Source organism: Taurulus bubalis (genome assembly GCF_910589615.1).
Source record: "Taurulus bubalis genome assembly, chromosome: 9".
Classification (NCBI taxonomy): domain Eukaryota; kingdom Metazoa; phylum Chordata; class Actinopteri; order Perciformes; family Cottidae; genus Taurulus; species Taurulus bubalis.
Window position 1 is genome coordinate 13360630 of NC_136597.1, and position 17120 is coordinate 13377749.

At 39.9% G+C, this 17120-nt stretch overlaps 2 protein-coding genes across 2 annotated transcripts; one reads left to right on the forward strand and one right to left on the reverse strand.

Annotated features, from left to right (window-relative positions):
• The first annotated feature begins 3209 nt into the window (after positions 1-3209).
• On the forward strand, positions 3210-8446 carry sephs1 (selenophosphate synthetase 1). Its single transcript, XM_079224365.1, has 9 exons — positions 3210-3315; positions 3461-3557; positions 4008-4111; positions 4244-4351; positions 4508-4662; positions 4762-4852; positions 4971-5070; positions 5698-5910; positions 7170-8446. The coding sequence occupies exons 1-9, from the start codon at positions 3220-3222 to the stop codon at positions 7382-7384; spliced, it is 1179 nt and encodes a 392-aa protein (XP_079080491.1). The 5' UTR covers positions 3210-3219; the 3' UTR covers positions 7385-8446.
• Positions 8447-8629: 183 nt separating this feature from the next.
• On the reverse strand, positions 8630-16961 carry cpt1b (carnitine palmitoyltransferase 1B (muscle)). The gene is made up of 19 exons (XM_079224266.1): positions 16834-16961; positions 15235-15392; positions 14902-15041; positions 14576-14747; positions 14257-14358; positions 13656-13793; positions 13489-13566; positions 13158-13265; positions 12938-13022; positions 12175-12370; positions 11912-12097; positions 11699-11804; positions 11497-11613; positions 11199-11363; positions 10966-11100; positions 9793-9945; positions 9548-9661; positions 9356-9448; positions 8630-9226 (listed from the first exon to the last, which is right to left on the reverse strand). The coding sequence occupies exons 2-19, from the start codon at positions 15373-15375 to the stop codon at positions 9092-9094; spliced, it is 2364 nt and encodes a 787-aa protein (XP_079080392.1). The 5' UTR covers positions 15376-15392; positions 16834-16961; the 3' UTR covers positions 8630-9091.
• Between the last annotated feature and the right edge of the window lie 159 nt (positions 16962-17120).

The window sequence follows — 17120 nt, forward strand, 5'->3', positions numbered from 1 at the left end:
TTCAATGGCTGCCTCACTGGCCTTACAGCACATTTGTTATTTGTCTTCATTACTTCTCTAACTTCATGCATTTCATGCACCCAATGAAGACGAAGCCTGCTTAATGATTCTCTCTCTCTCTCTCTCTCTCTCTCTCTCTCTCTCTCTCTCTCTCTCTCTCTCTCTTTCTCTCTCTCTCTCAGAGACAGATACTGGGATCTGGGTTTTTATGCCAAAAGACACTGACCTATACAGTGGTAAAAAAATGCCAGATAATTTTCATGTGTGACTAACTGTTTACATTATAGGCTCCAGCTTTAACGTGCCTAGTTCTGACTAGATGTTGCAAGTCTAAAATAAGACAAACTAGGCTACTGTAATAGTATAGCATTCATGTATTTTGCACAAATTACATTTTAAAAGGATGGTGCCTTTTAAGTAACCAGTACTTCAACGGGTGTAATATGTAGTGCAGGGTCAACCTTAATTACAAACATTACATCCAAAAGTAGATTTCTGATGTATTTTAAAATAGGTTCATAGGTTAGAATAGTTTTTAAATAATTGTGAAGTATTATATGAATAGTTTTTTTAATTGTTGTCATTATTAGAATCTCTAGGCTATGCATATCTATTGTGATATTGTTATTAATACTGTGATGGAATTACATTTTTCATATTGTTTTGCTCACTGTGCATATGCAATGCATAGTTGTTTCCACCATTAAATATGGTTTCCTGGCCATTTAGTCTTTGAGTCATTTTTGTATATGCTGGACGGTAAAATTAACAAAAGAATAAATAAGAATATTGCTAGATTTCTTTCTTGAGAATCAAATATACATCACTATAGCTTTATTGTAATGTGTTGTAACAAAAATATGTGGCATCATTACCATAATTCTACCAAAAGATCACACATGTAAGTTTATAAGCTTTAGCCATTGTTAAGTACCTGTGCTTCAAGCCAGGCAATGCATAGTGCACTGTATACACTGATTGTGCAATACTGTTATCACATTTTTGTGCCTTATTTTTTTACCTTAAGTTTATTGTAATTCTGTGTGTAAGGAGGACCTAGCAAAATCATATTTTCATTGTACAGAGTAACTGTCTGTTATCTGTGCATATGACAATACAAATATCTTGAAACTATGTTTTAATTTACATTTTTTATTCAATAATTGCACATGTACAATTTCATAAATTGGCAATAGCAAACGGCAAAATACATTGAAATACAGTTAATCCGCAATGCTATGTTGTTGAAAGTGCAATTGGAGGGAAAACAGTAAATTAAAGGTACACTCCATTGTAGAGATTTTGTTGCCAGACTTCACAGACCATTAAAGGGGATGTTAAAGCCGCCAATGTACGGGCCGAGGACCCTTTGAGATCTTGTGAGTTTCCTCTTTGTATTGCAAACCATTTGTTGTTTGATGAAGACAACGCGTGATCGGATAGGTTGATTCATTCAAATGCATTCAATTATACGTGATAGTTACATTTTTTCGCCGTCTAGTTCTGAGTTAGAAGACAGATATGTCTCACTTTTCGTCAGGCTTTCTCCGAGGACGCCCGATTCTAGCCCCAATGCATTCTGGTGCCGTCCCCGCTCTTCTGTCGGGATCCACCGCTAACGTGAAGCTGGTAAGGATAAACTGGACAGAGCAATTAAAGGGGAAATGTTGCAAGAATATAACTCCGCTTTGGTCCTAAAATTACATTTAGGGCAATTGAAAACACTTATTTTGCACAATATCAGTACAAACGATGCACACGTAGCATGTTCAGTGTTGTTTTATTGATACGAACTGTGATGTTGCACAGATCGCATGGTGACGGACAGGAAGGGGTTAATTTTTTCCGCCGCCGACATTTTTATTCGGCGCTCTAAGGCAACTTTTTAACTTGCATGGGAAAACAACTGGCACTATGTTCCACAACTATGGATCCCATTGGGGCTGTAGCATGTACAGTGTGTGTGTGTGTTTTTAATTGCTGTACAGCTCAGACACGCGGAGGTCTTTGTTGCACAGAGCTGCTTATGCTCATCACCTCATGCATTCATCAGCGTTTGCGAGCGAGAGCTAGCATAGAAACGGAAACTGCATTGTTCAGCAAAACAACAGATGTAGCTGTCACTTTCAGCACAATTAGATATCCTACAGCTGACCGCAGTGGGTTATAATGTGGTGTACATTGCACCGAATAATTCACTCCTGGTCGGCTACGATATTGTTCGCCAGTGCCTCAGGGTTGAATGAACGCAGAGTAGCGTTTGTGCTCTTGAACATCCCCACTGTGCGCGACCCGAGGCCCCTTCAGCAGCTCAGCAGCAGTTTGAATAACACCGGGGCCAGGCTTCTGTCAGGTGGAAAAGTGTTTCGTAGTGTCATGTTATCGCGGGTTTTTCATGTGTTTACATTTGATTAAACCCAAAATATGAAAGCCGATCAGCAAGCACCAGCTCATTTTGGAGCTTTATGTTCCTAGTGGTGTGTGTTCGGGGTCCCAGAGAGATGCTATTGAAGAGTCTGGGATCCTTTGCATTTTGAAAAAGTTCATTAGTGTGCACTAGACTCTAGTTACCCCTAATATATTGTGTGTCTTACTAAACTGACTAATTTTAATAAATATTGTGTTTAAAATGTAAATGCATGTGCAATTGATTTGTATTTTCTTAATTAATTCAAAAGCAATGGAATTGAAACCCGAATAGGAATATATCTGTATATGCAATTCAGTACAATACAATAGACATTCAAAATTGCGACATTAATTCTTCATTTATTATTGAGACTAGTCAGAGATGTGCTGATTTAAGTTTGGTTGTCTTTATAAGTCAGGTGTTGGGTTGCTTTGGTAAAGTGTTCCTAATATAAAGTGTCCTCAAATTGTGTGATACACAACTGTGATACACAACAACTATTTTGTTAGTTAATAAATTGTTATAATTAAATCCATCATCACAATGTTCAGGTTTTGCTGCTTTTCTTTGTTTAATATAACTGTAAACTGAATGATAAAACAGACAAAAATGATAATGATGACTGCAAAGTTAAATACATAGCTCTCTGACACATAGCTCTCTGACATAGTTCTCTGTATATATATTCTTCTTCTTTTCTTGAAGCCTGTATGCATTCATAACCCACTCAAACAGTGTTTTTAATCACAGTCTTGCATTGTTCTCTCCTGATGTGGTTCTAGTGGTGAAGACCCAGACTTTCTTCAGACATGTCCGTCAGGGAGTCCTTTAATCCTGAAAGCTATGAGCTGGACAAGAACTTCAGGCTCACACGCTTTGCTGAGCTCAAGGGCACCGGATGCAAGGTTAGCTCTCCATATTAATATCTGCCTTGGACGCATCATTGTATTTGTATATCTATACAAAATAAAAAGTATTCTACCAGATGAGAAATGTGATTTAAAAAAAAAGCAGAATAATGATCATGGTGTTTTTTGTCTTCGGTAACAGGTGCCCCAAGATGTGTTACAGAAGCTGCTAGAAGCCCTACAGGAAAACCACTATCAAGAGGATGAACAGTTCCTGGGGGCAGTTATGCCCCGATTAGGTAATTATGGTCCTTGTATTGTACTGTAATAACACATAAGTCAAGTTATAAAGTACTTAACAGTATTACAGCTTAAACAAACACTATTCACTGTTCTAACTACAACAGGACCAATGTTTTGTGGTGGCATTAGAGATATAGTTGCTTCATATAAAACTCTGAAACCATGTGTTAAAGCACCAATTCTGCTGTATTATACGCACGCCATGAATGACCAGAGATTGTTGACTGCAATGTAGGGCGGGAGCAAGAAATGCAACATGGTACAAAACATTTAAATACTATAAAGGGGTCAGTTCTGAGTCTACCAGCGTAAACACAGCGTTTGACAATTCCCTCGTCCATTAAAGCCCAGCAGTCAAATTCTGCTCTTAAATTACAACTTTGTGTGTACACTACCAGAATAAAAACGTCCTCAAAATATCACATACATACTTTAATTTTTTTAAGGCATAGGAATGGACACCTGTGTGATCCCCCTCAGACATGGAGGCCTTTCTCTGGTCCAGACAACAGATTACATCTACCCCATTGTGGATGACCCCTACATGATGGTATGGATCTGCTCTTTAATGTTTATTCCTTTTGCTCCATTGTGGTCCTATTAATTATACATGCTTGTGACGGATGTAAGGATGCCACTGTTACCCTTGACGTGCTTGACTGTCAGTATTTTTATTTTCTAGGGAAGAATTGCTTGTGCCAATGTTCTAAGTGACCTGTATGCTATGGGAGTAACGGAGTGTGACAACATGTTGATGCTCCTGGGAGTCAGCAACAAAATGTCAGAGAAGGTATGAGGCATGTCAGCAGATATGGATCTTGTTTCTGGCAAAATAAATGCGAAGAACCAATTGGGTTGACAGTAGAACAAACCAGATACCACTCATAATATAGTTACTTAACACACATTTCCCTTTCTGTGTTCTGAATGTTCTTGGTCTTTACAGGAGAGAGACAAAGTCATGCCACTGGTCATCCAGGGATTCAAGGATGCATCAGAGGAGGCCGGCACATCTGTAACCGGAGGACAGACGGTGCTCAACCCCTGGGTGGTGATGGGGGGAGTTGCTACAACAGTCTGCCAACCAAACGAATTCATCATGTAGGAATGAGTTCCATACTGCGTATTTCCCTACTTGTGTATGTATCTTTTTGTTGTTAAGACAAAAACCAAAAGCTGATGACGTTTGACGTTTCTCAGGCCAGACAATGCAGTGCCAGGAGACGTGTTGGTGTTGACCAAGCCGCTTGGAACACAAGTGGCTGTTGCAGTACATCAGTGGTTAGATATTGTAAGTCTGCCTGCCCACTCACTTGATTCAAATCATTTAGTCTCGACGCATCTTCTTTTTCAAGATACATACCAATAACATTGACTGTATATGTATTTTTTTTTTAATTATCTCTCAGCCTGAAAAGTGGAACAAGATCAAGTTGGTGGTAACCCAAGAGGATGTAGAGCTGGCCTACCATGAAGCCATGATGAACATGGCTCGGCTCAACAGGACAGGTAAAACCTTTTTATATATATATATATATATATATATATATATATATATATATATATACAGGTATATAATATTTGTATATGTATATATACGCTGAGCTTTTGCACCCCGATTAAAGGCATCAACCAATATACGTTGTGAAGAACGGGGTTGAGCGGCGCCTATATTTATATCAATTTGGAGGATACGAATTCCGAACCAAAATGGCAAACTATTATTACTGTCAACCTTGACAAACGTAGTGCAGAGCAGGGCTGCGGTCGAAAGTCCTTTTTGCTTCAGAAGGTGAGTGAAATGACCTGCATGTATCAAAGTGGCCGCTTATCAAAGGCCACTTTGATGTTTATCCTCAAAGTGATAAACCTCTGTGGCTAAGTAGCTTCTGCCAATAGAGTGAAACATAATGCAAAAATACATTCTGGGATCACTTTATAATACCTAAAGATAATGTTCCATGTGACACAGAAGTTGCATATTATTCATGGTGAAAACACACCCAACATATTTGTTTATGCGTTCAGACGGCATACAGTGTTTGGCCTGCAAGGAGTGACAGACCTAATCAACCAAAAGTCATCCAAATGTGCGCTCTCTCTCTGTGTCTCTGTCTCTCTTCTTTCCCCATGTAGCGGCTGGTCTTATGCACACCTTCAATGCTCACGCAGCCACCGACATCACAGGGTTTGGCATCCTAGGCCACGCTCAGACGTTGGCACGGCAACAACGAAGCGAGGTGTCATTTGTCATCCACAACCTCCCAGTGCTTGCCAAGATGGCGGCCGTGTCCAAGGCTTGTGGGAACATGTTTGGACTCATGCACGGCACCTGTCCTGAAACATCAGGTGTGTGTGTGTGTGTGTGTGTGCGTGTGCGTGTGTGTTGTACATGAATCTGTGGTTTTCTTCCTCCACCACTTTATTTTTAATGTAAAGTGTATCTTCAGTAGATGGCACATATGTCGAGGGAGCCTCACAAAGGGTTTTGCAGGTGGATAAAAACAAAATGCAAAAATAACAAAGGCCCAACAGAACAAAACACCAATTTAAGGCTCATGCTTGTTCTGGGGGCCACAACAACAAAGATTCAGTCAACTTCTGAATCAGCTGTAGTATCTCCATTCAGAATTTGTTGATACAGTCTAATTGTGACAAGATGTGTGGGACTAACTTTACAACACGGAGAGAGACAACCAGCCATAATATAAGATATATAAAAACTATTACAAGTAAAAAAGAGCTAAATTGTTGTTGAAATATACATTTTTGTCACGATACTGATATATACATACAGTATATTGATGACCTGCCATAAATATTACGATACCCGATACTTACGGTACGATACCAGAATTTCATACGATACCACAAATATGATAAAATACTGGTATATTTATCTCTAATAGTAATAAATAAAACATCTGTATGGTTCACTTTTTACCAGCTTGTTTCTGCCCAGCTTTTTTGAACACTTAACAAATTACATTAATATTAGTATTAGCCTGCAGCAAGATATTAATGAAAACTACATGGTGCCCTCATAGCATTGATTATACACCGCTATTTAGGCCTATTTTCCGTACCTGACCAGATGACTACATAGTTCTTTCCATAAGTATGAGCAATTGTGTTTGAGCCTGAAAGGTGCTTTGCCATGTGTGTTGCCTCCCTTGGTCGGTGTGGCTTTGAAACCGGTTTTGCAGACGGGTCTCTGTGTGTCAGTGGGCTTTCCTTCACAGTCCGCAATGTAGCCAAAGTATTTCCAGATTTCACTTCTGACATTTTTCCAACAAGTCGAGGAGGGTTTGCAAAAGCTCCTGTCCTCATGTCTCCCCTGATCACTCGCTGTGACTGAGCGCTGCCTGCTGCTGAGTGTGTGAGCGCTGAGCAGCCCCGCCTCCATGCAGTCTCTGCATGCAGGGCAGGCAGTGTGACAGGGAGCAGAGCAGTGAGTGCGCTCTGATCCGCGCTATTTGAATAAAGTATCGATACTAAAAATATGCAAAATCATATTGTTTTTAACGTACAGGTACCGCGGTACCTTTTTAGTATCGATATCCAAGGCAACATTACTTGTGACTGACCAAATCTACTTTTATTTGCAGGAGGCCTACTTATTTGTCTGCCTCGGGAGCAAGCCGCCCGCTTCTGTGCCGAGATCAAGTCCCCAAAATACGGTGAAGGCCACCAAGCGTGGATCATCGGAATTGTAGAAAAAGGAAACCGCACTGCTCGCATCATTGACAAACCACGGATCATAGAGGTGGCACCACAAGCAGCCACGCAGAATGTCAACCCAACTCCTGGTGCAACTTCTTAATCCACCTTTGCATCGTAGACCGGAACCCCAAAGCTCTGCAGAGTGTTTTTAGACACATAAACTACGAAACCATCCTAGAGTGTTGAAACGTATACACAAATAGTATGTACACAGAAAAGACTGGGTTGCTGTGTATCTACATGAAAAACAGCCCCACACAGTGGCCCAAGGGGCATGTCATCACCCAGTGGACTCAACCTGCAGTATCCCAATGTAAGAATTAGAGCATACTTAAAATCCATTTGCCTTTTGTGTCTGTTGTATTTTGTTATGTTACATGCGTGTGATCAGCAGGCAACTTCTGATAAGAGGGCGATGGTGATGAAGACAATAATGTGATACTGTTGATTCATTTTGAATCTTAGGAAGTCTGGTGTCTGTTGCCTCTTTGGCTCTTTTTAAAATTGCTCTCATCAAGCAGGCGAACCGCATAAGGTGTTTTTGTTTGTCCATTCACTTTGTACAGTTATAAAGCCTAGTTTTAGTTCATTTCTGCAACTGATGCCTTGAAAGAAAAAGAGTGACAAGAATGGTTTGTTTTTTATTACTTTGACTTTTTGTATTGTCCCCACCTAAACTAATAAATATTACAAAAGAAAATGGTTGGTTTTTGCCCGCTCTTCGGGAGCTGCACTCAAAAATCAAATGTGACATTCATTATTTATTTTTTACATCCAATACGATTGACATTGCTTCTTTGTGCATTGACGTGAAGTCATTGATGAATTGTGGTTTAAAGTCGAAATAGATAAGGACATAAACCTTTGAGCATCTGCATTCCCAATAGGTCATCATATTTGAGGAGATATATATGTGGAGATTAGACTTTGCATTAAATGGTCACACAATCATGCAATTGTAAAAAGCATTCTGGGCTGTTTACAACAAGCAGTCTAATCGATGATGTTGCCTTTGTTCAAGATCTGCTGCTGCGAGCAGTCTGACAAACTGTTATGAAGCGCCCAGCTGATCAAAGTCCAGATCTTTTGTTTATCCTAAAACCTGAATGAATCTGTAAGGCCTCTGTAAATGTTCATATGGATATCAGGAACCAGGTATGACCTTCACCCCACCTCTTAAAATAAAGGTCTTATAATATATTGTTTTTCTTTGTCTGTTTTTCATGTATTAAAAATGTTTATTTTTTATGTATTTAATGTGTTAAAAATGGAAACTAACTATGAATTCATGTCTAGTGACTAGCATGCTTACATCTTAACTGCACAAAAGCCACTGATTATGAGATCAGAGATACATGATAATGTTTAATATTTTAATCAAAAATGACAGCAGCAATTCATAAATACTTGCATGTAACACATTATTTATAGTTTCAGACATAGTACTGAGTTTTATATTTACAAGTTTCATATGCACAAAACATAGACCATATATAAATAAAGATTATATTTAGATTAATTACGTTAGATTTATATACAGTCCATGGCATGAACAAAAATTCCCGTTTTTAAAGATCTATCCCTCTGCACCAAAACAACACAGCTCTGGAAGGTATAATATACAATAGAAATACATTACAGAAGTAACAACTATTTCTTGAGTGGAATGACCAGCTCCTATAATGTGTCCAAAAAGATCATAAGTGCAACCTGTCACCTGCACTTTGGTTTTGTATGAACGAAGCATGACAAAGAGACTCACAGGTCGTATGTGAGGCACATCCAGCATACCACTCCACTCTGTCTGTTATATGTGCTTTTTCCCATTTTCCAGCTGTGAATGCGTTGCATGATCCTCTGTCTTCCTATCATTTTCAGGCTTGAAAAGTGCTTGGATATCAAGCATGGCGTTACAAATGTGCTGACCAAAACGGGATGAGTCCTGCAGGTCACAAGTAAAGGCAATACAAAGAGAGAGAGAGAGAGACATAAAGAGTGTTGAGTTTCCAAAGATAGCATAACACACTATCCATATATGATAATATGCATTGCTCTCATTTTGTGCTCTTACTGTGTCCGGGCTGGAAAACTTGCTGGAGATGTGGAATGTGATGAGGTTTTCCCCAACAATTATATAAGACACACCATAACCATCATCAGCCACCTGGTGGGAGAGAGGAGGCGTTGATCACAACTTCAGGGTGAAACAATATGACTTATGTGTAGCTTTTGCACATCCCTAAAATAAAACATTTTTACTCACTGGGCCAAATCCACCACCAGCACCCACATATCTAGGGAACTTGTTCACGTCAACTAAATTGAGCTGCTGCTGTGGAGTCTGACTCGTAGACAACTTCCAGGGCTCTGAAAGCACCTAAAAGCAAAGATATTGAATGTTTAGGCAGATAAGAAAGGATACAAGTTGGGAGAGGTAGGTGAAGAGTAAATGTGTGAATCAGAAATCAATAAAATGACAGAGAAAGGATAGGCAATAATAGTTCTAACCTTCTTAAGGAATGGCGAGTCAATACCAAGGTATTTGGACACTATGTAGAGACAGAAGAGATGACGGTCGATACCAGAACCAGTCATGGCCAGACGATACATGTTTTGATGCTTATCTGCTGCTTTCCGAAACAGGGCAAGTCTCTGGGCATTCTGATCACAAAAACAAACGGCACAAACAAGTATCATCCAGGCCCGTACATACAGCATGAACATCATATCAAAATGACCTTCAGAGAGTTTAGAGTCCAGGGCACTGACACGGGGAGACACATTGCCTTTAGGTCCTGGTGACCAAGCCCTCAGCAGCACAATGTGACCTCTAACAGCGTGTCCTCTCAAAATGTGATGTGTCATACTTACAGCAAGTGTGTCCATTCACACCAGACTGATTGTGAATTGTTGAGCCTGATAACACACACATTTGAGACCAGATATGTCCAAATATCTGGTAATTTTGCAAATTGTTTTAAGTATTGACCTACACCAGTAAAGGGTTTTAACCTTCCTCTTGTGTTAGCTTTCTGTTACCATCTCTTGTGTTAACGGGTCGGTTTTGACCCATGTCTTAGATCAGCTATAAAATACACTAAAAACAATTATCTATCATCCAATTTGTTTCTCATCTCTTGGTTACCTTGTTAGGCTTCCTTATCCATGAAAATATTGTTGTATGTTTTAATATTTTTGGTGTGGGCCTCTGGACGTTTTTTTTGTCAGGATACCCTCGGTTTAAAAAAAAAAAGATAAAATGAACCTCAAGAGAATCATATAAATAAGGGTTGTTGTGTTACCTGACTATTACTGAGGGGTATTAGAACATATCTCTTAAATACATTTGTTTTATTTATTTTTTCATTTTAATATTATTAACTATAGTAACATCTATGGTGTTACAGGTCAATTTCAACCCATGTATATTTACTTAAAGAAAAAGGCTACAAAGTATTTTTCTCAGCAATAAAACTTGAATACAAACACAAAATGAAAAGCAAAACAAGTCAACACAAAATATATATTTGTAAGGTCAAAAAACAACAACCAATCAAGCAAATCTTATTTTTATAACTGGGTCAAAACTGACCCACCTGTGATTCAACTACAGACCTTTTTGGTTTTATGTTGTGTGTGTCCCCATTCAAGTGTTTCTGTGTGTGGGTGAGCTCTGCTTACTGTGGCACCTGCATCCTCCATGGCTCTGACAAACGCAACAGCCTCAGAAGTGCAGGAGCGTACCGTCTCTGTCCGACCATCTCTGAACATACGAGTCATCGATGACTCGTACGTCAGACAGAACACACCCTGGTCCTAAAAAGCAAATGGATTGAAGTAATTTTGTGTTGGTGGATGATATAATCAAACAGTGAGTATTAATGTCCGTAATGTCATGAAGATGTCAGCCCTACCCTGAACTGTGCCAGCTGCAGGGCCAACTGAATAAAGGCATCAGGACTGCTCCTACACTTCTTGATCAGTCCTTTCCCAAACTCATGAAATAGATAGCCATGGAAGTCCACGTCGTCTGCTATCTGCTTGGCTGATAAGTATGAAGTCTCAATGACCTCTTGGCACTGAGAGGGGGGAAAACAGAACAATATCCTGATTTGTTTTGTGATGAAAATACAGTTATTAGCCTACAGCTAACACCGTTAAATGCAAATCAAATAGGTCAATGGCAATTCATGATTTAAGACACTACCGCACCTCCTTTGGAATTTGCCACTGTAGTCGAGAGGGATAAGGCAGGCCTTTGTTCACATCACCTTTACAATGGCCCTCCTCTGTGTAGCCAAGATGGAAGCAGTCTGTTGCAATAACATACTACATAGACAAAAAATGCTGGCTGAAAATATCTGCACATTTTCAATCATTGTTTTAAAATACAATATCAGCACACGTTTCATACCTCCCACATATGTCCTACAATTGGTGCATCAGCCCAAGAATGTTCCGCATTAACACCCATTTTTCCATTTGGATAAGAGATCAAGGTGAACGACTTGTCAAACCACCTGTGAAAGAGAAAATAACTAAGTTTATTTTGAGGGAAACCAACTACTGAAAGTATTCCAGTCCTGCAGCTAATAGCAGGGACCTTCCCCTTGACTTCTGGCCCTACCTGTTGTAACATTTTCCATGAAGCAGGGACTTGGCGTAACTGTCAAGTGATTTGGTCCTTGCAGGGTCATAACCCTGTGGCTCGTCATCTAGCGTCAGGAAGAAGGCCGCTGACTCAATGGTGTCCAGGGACACTTTGTTCCCTCCCTGGCCGAAATATTTAATCCGAGCCCGAGCCCATGGAACTCTAGAAGGGAATGTCAAAGTAAGACAATTTCCCATCTTGTTTTGTGTGTGTACGTGTACATGTGTGAATGAATATACCTGTTTCCTGCAGTCAGGGCAGCTAATTTGAGTTCTCCTGGCTGGGGTTCTGATGTATCATTGAGGATCCTTTGAAACTGTGTCTCAAGTTCACTGGGTAAGAGATGGCGCCCTCCAGTGTACAGCCACACTTTGAAGAATCTGCCCTTGTGGTAGACAACCAGGTGCTTACGGTCAGTCAGGTGCTGCACAATATCTGCAAGGAAGGACCAACAAGAAAATGTGTGTTGACACATGACAAAATAAGAGGGATAATGCAGTTGGCTAATCTCAAAGATAAAATGTAGAATATTAGGAACCGGCAAAATGCTTTAAAACAAACAGATTGACGAATGCTCCTTTCATCTCACATTCATATGCTCCATGTCGGATGCTGCTAAAATACAGACTGATAGTTTTCTTAATATATATGTTGTCTAAATGTTATTTTTGTACCTATTTGCACTTTATTATTATTATTATTATTATTATTATTATTATTATTATTATTATTATTATTATCTGTATTCACTTTATGTTGGACAGGAGAGGAACACATTTTCAAATCTTCTGTATGTTTGCACATGTGGAAGAATTGACATTAAAGCTGACTGCGCCAGCAGTATAGTTGTTAGAGGGTACATTAACACTGTAGCACATGGGACTGGAGCTGGAACTTTCAAACCAGTTGCACTTCTGTTTATATCTAAATTAGTGATGTCAAAGCAGGTATTTAACTTGTAACTGATTAACCCTTTAAACTGTATACAGAGCAGTCGATAACCTGTTTCAATCCCAGGGATGCGGGTGGTGTTAAAAATCCTCTCCATCTGAGTGGAACACATAGGAACTGTCCCCAAAGCCCTCAGCTGAGAAGAAAAAAGAAAAATGCAATCATTACAGATAATAATGAAGTATGTGTATGGTTTTACAGTGGGTAGGTTACAGCCTGATTGTGTGATTTGTTTAGATTGATGGCAGAGTTATGCCATGGCTAGCGTTACCGGTGCATGTTCACCACGTTCCAGTTTGCGCCGGTACTGCAGCATGGCATGAACCACATTCCCTGCCCGAGCAGCCTGTCGGTGTGTTGGGGTGATGTACAAGAGGTCCTAATGCATTTACCACAAAGACAAAGTAGACTCAGCCAATCAACACAAATAGACAGAAAGCAGAGTACAAGTATAAATCCCACATAGAGACATATATGATTTAATAATTGTTCACAATTATTATTTTGGTTACTGGCATTTAGCGAGGTGAAGTTTAGAGAGGTTAAACATTTCATGAAAAGAGCATAAGAGTCTGACCTGATGACAGTCTACTGTATCTTACCATTATATAGAAGTTACTGTTCACCATGATAGGACTCCTACCCCTGAGGTAGATGTACTCCTCCCACCAGTCACTTACCTAGAGAAGAAAACACATTATTATTAAATAACATTATGATTCAATTCAATTTGAGTTTGCATGTTGTATCACTTGCAGGCACTACTCACATAATTTGTCCCCCACCAGGATTTTAGGATGAGGTATCTCTGTAGCTGGGCTGCTTTTGAATCTTTAAAGTCATTGGCCAACATTTCCATTTGGTTGTACTGATCACTGTTTAGCAGAGGACGGACTGACTCCAGGTACTGTGGAGTAAACATGGTGTGTGTTGTCAAGGGCAAAGAAGCAGTGTTATGTAGAAAAAGCTGATATAGTGCAGCATGAAGGACACAAAAAGAAAACCTAAAAGACATCCAGCACATGTGCAGCATAGGAGACATGATAGGTTTGTATCTACTAGTGTAGTACTGTAGCTTTCAAGAGAGCTAGATGGTGGTGCAGCGGAACTATCTCTGTATGGTCCAACACGCTACAGATAGAAGTGTAGGTTTAGTTAATGTGATAGATAGGTTTAGGTGTAAAAGTCAGAAATGGTAGTTAAAAATGTGGTGTTAGTTGTGAAATGTTCATCATGACAAATGATTATGTTTAGATGTCAGATAACACTTAATAGCATGCATTCATTTATGGTGTCTTCATGTCATTCATTTCAAGATGACACATTCACTTGTTGTGGTCATGGGAGGTCAGTACTGTGTAGTTGCACACCCTATGAATTGTGTCATCCACACTGGGCACAGGAAGCCTGGGTAAGGAGGCCTGGAAACTGTAGAGCAGCGGCCTGCGACCAGAGAACATCTTCACGAGGCTCTGGTAACAAACAAACAACACCCAGAACATCACAAACATATCATAGTATACGAGATGAACCTTTATAACAGATCAGGAATCCACCATACCCTCTGCACTGAGCAAGGGATGCAAATACTTAATCATAATGATGTACTGGTAGCCAGATAATTAATGGGACACATTCTATGAGTAAAGCTTCAGATAGAGTAAGTGAAAGACAGAAAGACACACGTACCAGCCACACTTTGGTAGAGGTGCTCATTTTTCCATGGGATTCAAAAATCCATCCATGGTTGGAGAGCAGAGCTTTGAGTGTGTATCTCAAGAGGTAGATGAAGAATAGCCACAGTCCAGTGGCAAACAGAATGGCACTCAGCACCGCTCGGGTCTGCACTGATAAATAGTCTCTGCACAGAAAAGGCACAAAGAATAATTTTATGGATTCTCTTAAATAGCTCACTTACTGCGTAGCTCGTCTATGCAAAGCTAAAGTCCAGCAGAATATTGAAAATCTGAACAACATCAAGGGAAGACATATACTGGCTGCAGGAGAGCTCTTACCTGTGTGGTAGGTTTTCCTTGATTGCTTCAATCATTCCTAGAGAGGGGTCTATGCGGATATACAAGGAACTCATCATGGCAATCACAACTATCAGCCAACTGGACGGACTGGCAGGATAGACTCCAGCTAATACACCATTCTGTGAGTGAAATCAACAAGATTCACTATTAGCACAATATTAATCTTTAGCTTTTATGTTATGTTCAGATGATGAATGAAAATACACAACTATTAATACCTTTATAGATCTGAAATGCTTGAAGCATGTTTGTAATCATATTATCTAGTGACTCCACAATTTAATACTAGATCTTTAATGTTGACTATTATACCTTGAATTGAATGGCTCGCTTCTTCCATGCTGTCACTCCAGACTGGTAGATGTTTTTGATGACCTCTTTACTCAGTTTAAGGTCCACACCATCTGGCCGCACAGTGAACTCAAAGCCCACTGCCTGATGCGCCTCAGCCATCTCTGAAAAGTACTAACCTGGAAAGCAAGTTGAAACTTTTTAAGTTATCAGGTTTCTGACTGGAAATATTGATTGCTAGAATGATATTGAAAAATTATTAAAAGATTTAAGTGCAGTTTTGAAAGGGAGGAGAATGTCTGAGGTGCTGAGGAGAGAGTTTCAGATGAGGGGGCAACAATGGAGAAGACCCTGTCCCCTCAGGTCCGGTGCATGGACAGAGTAAAGGGGGTAAGGAGGTTGTCGGTGCAGGAGGTCAGAAAGGTATAGAGGGGCTTAGGCTTGTGAAGGGTTTTGTAGGTGATGAGGAGAATCTTGAACTGGATTCTTTGCTTTATGGCAGAGTTATGTCCCGTGGAGGTTTTGGAGGACTGGGGTGATGTGGTCTCTGGTGCTGGAGTGGGAGAGCAGACGGGCAGCTGAGTTCTAGAAGTATTGTAGTTTGTTGCTGCTTTTGGTGGATGTGCCGTACAGGATGCAGTTGCAGTAATCTACGTTGTAATTAAATCTTGCTTTTGTGTCAGCTCTGGATGATAGTTCTCCTAAAATCTCACTGACCATATTCCATTTATTCTAGTATTAAAAGATCCAAGAGCACACTGTTATTCTCGCGAAACATATTGGGAAAACTTCTGCTGAAAATAAAAATGTCCATTGAGCAATGCATCCGTTTTAGAATCCTTTGGTATCCTAATCCTCTTTTTCATACACATTTTTAACTTCACAAAAAACTTATACATTTTAAAAGATCTAACTCCCAGTGGACATTATCTCTACACCATCGTGTTTGCTCTTAATGTGATATGGAAGGCCACTGATATGGGAGTCACATATTTTACCATGTGCTATATTTTAAAGTTGGAAGTGTTCAGTCATTGTCTTTTGAATGCAATGCCGTTGTAAAATCCTAAACAAAAATATTTGGAGTTCATAAACCACTCCATGTAATTAATGGACAGGGGGCCGGCTCTAGGATTTATTTTTCCATGTCACATGTCTGAACATTCACCAAGTGGGACAAAGTTCAACAGCCAGATATAGCAATACACCGGCTGAGCATGCGCCAGACCTCAGATGGGCATGCACATATAAACAGAGAGTACAACCAACAGAAGAATGCTAAAGCCTTTGGCATTACAAAACACTGTGAGAATCTGTTCGACACTTTGAAGGTCAGCATGTGTTTTACTGAACAACTGCACAAAGAGTGAACATATATTGATCAGCACTTGACTTTGTCATTGAACTTCCACATCAGGGTTTTCACCTGATTATTTTTACATACATGACTTAACACAACACGCAAAGATTTCAACAATCTAGCATTTTGACATTATACTCTCATGTAATTTAAACATGGCGTTAACACTACAAGTATCGAGCCGAAACATCACTGCAGCTAATACAACTAACTACATGCAGAACCGAATAAGGATTATAAATAAGAGACAGACACTTTACCTACTGTATGTCAGAACAGAGACAGTATAATCCACCCAGGCAGGGGAAAGCTGTGACTTTGGTTTGTGTCAGGCAATGCAATTCCTCTGTACTCAGGCGTGTGTGATCTGTGTGACTCCAGTGCCCTTGATGTGTCTTTCCTCAGGTAGTGAGATCAGAGCTGTCGTCTCCTGTGCAAATTTCCAACCTTCCCTCCCTCCCTCCCTCCCTCCCTCCCTCTTTCCTCCTTCCCCGACACCACTCTCTGGTTTACTCTCTTTCTCCCCTCTCTGCCTGTTCCTCTCTCA

Excerpts from the sequence above, each read along its gene's own strand:
- sephs1 (XM_079224365.1), top strand. The coding sequence starts at position 3,220 with ATGTCCGTCAGGGAGTCCTTTAATCCTGAAAGCTATGAGCTGGACAAG. Across the intron at positions 3,316-3,460 it reads TCAAGGGCACCGGATGCAAG|GTGCCCCAAGATGTGTTACA; the intron begins GTTAGCTCTCCA and ends CTTCGGTAACAG. Across the intron at positions 5,071-5,697 it reads GGCTCGGCTCAACAGGACAG|CGGCTGGTCTTATGCACACC; the intron begins GTAAAACCTTTT and ends TTCCCCATGTAG.
- cpt1b (XM_079224266.1), bottom strand. The coding sequence starts at position 15,375 with ATGGCTGAGGCGCATCAGGCAGTGGGCTTTGAGTTCACTGTGCGGCCA. Across the intron at positions 15,042-15,234 it reads AGCGAGCCATTCAATTCAAG|AATGGTGTATTAGCTGGAGT; the intron begins GTATAATAGTCA and ends TTTCACTCACAG. Across the intron at positions 13,567-13,655 it reads CCTGGTGGGGGACAAATTAT|GTAAGTGACTGGTGGGAGGA; the intron begins GTGAGTAGTGCC and ends TTTCTTCTCTAG.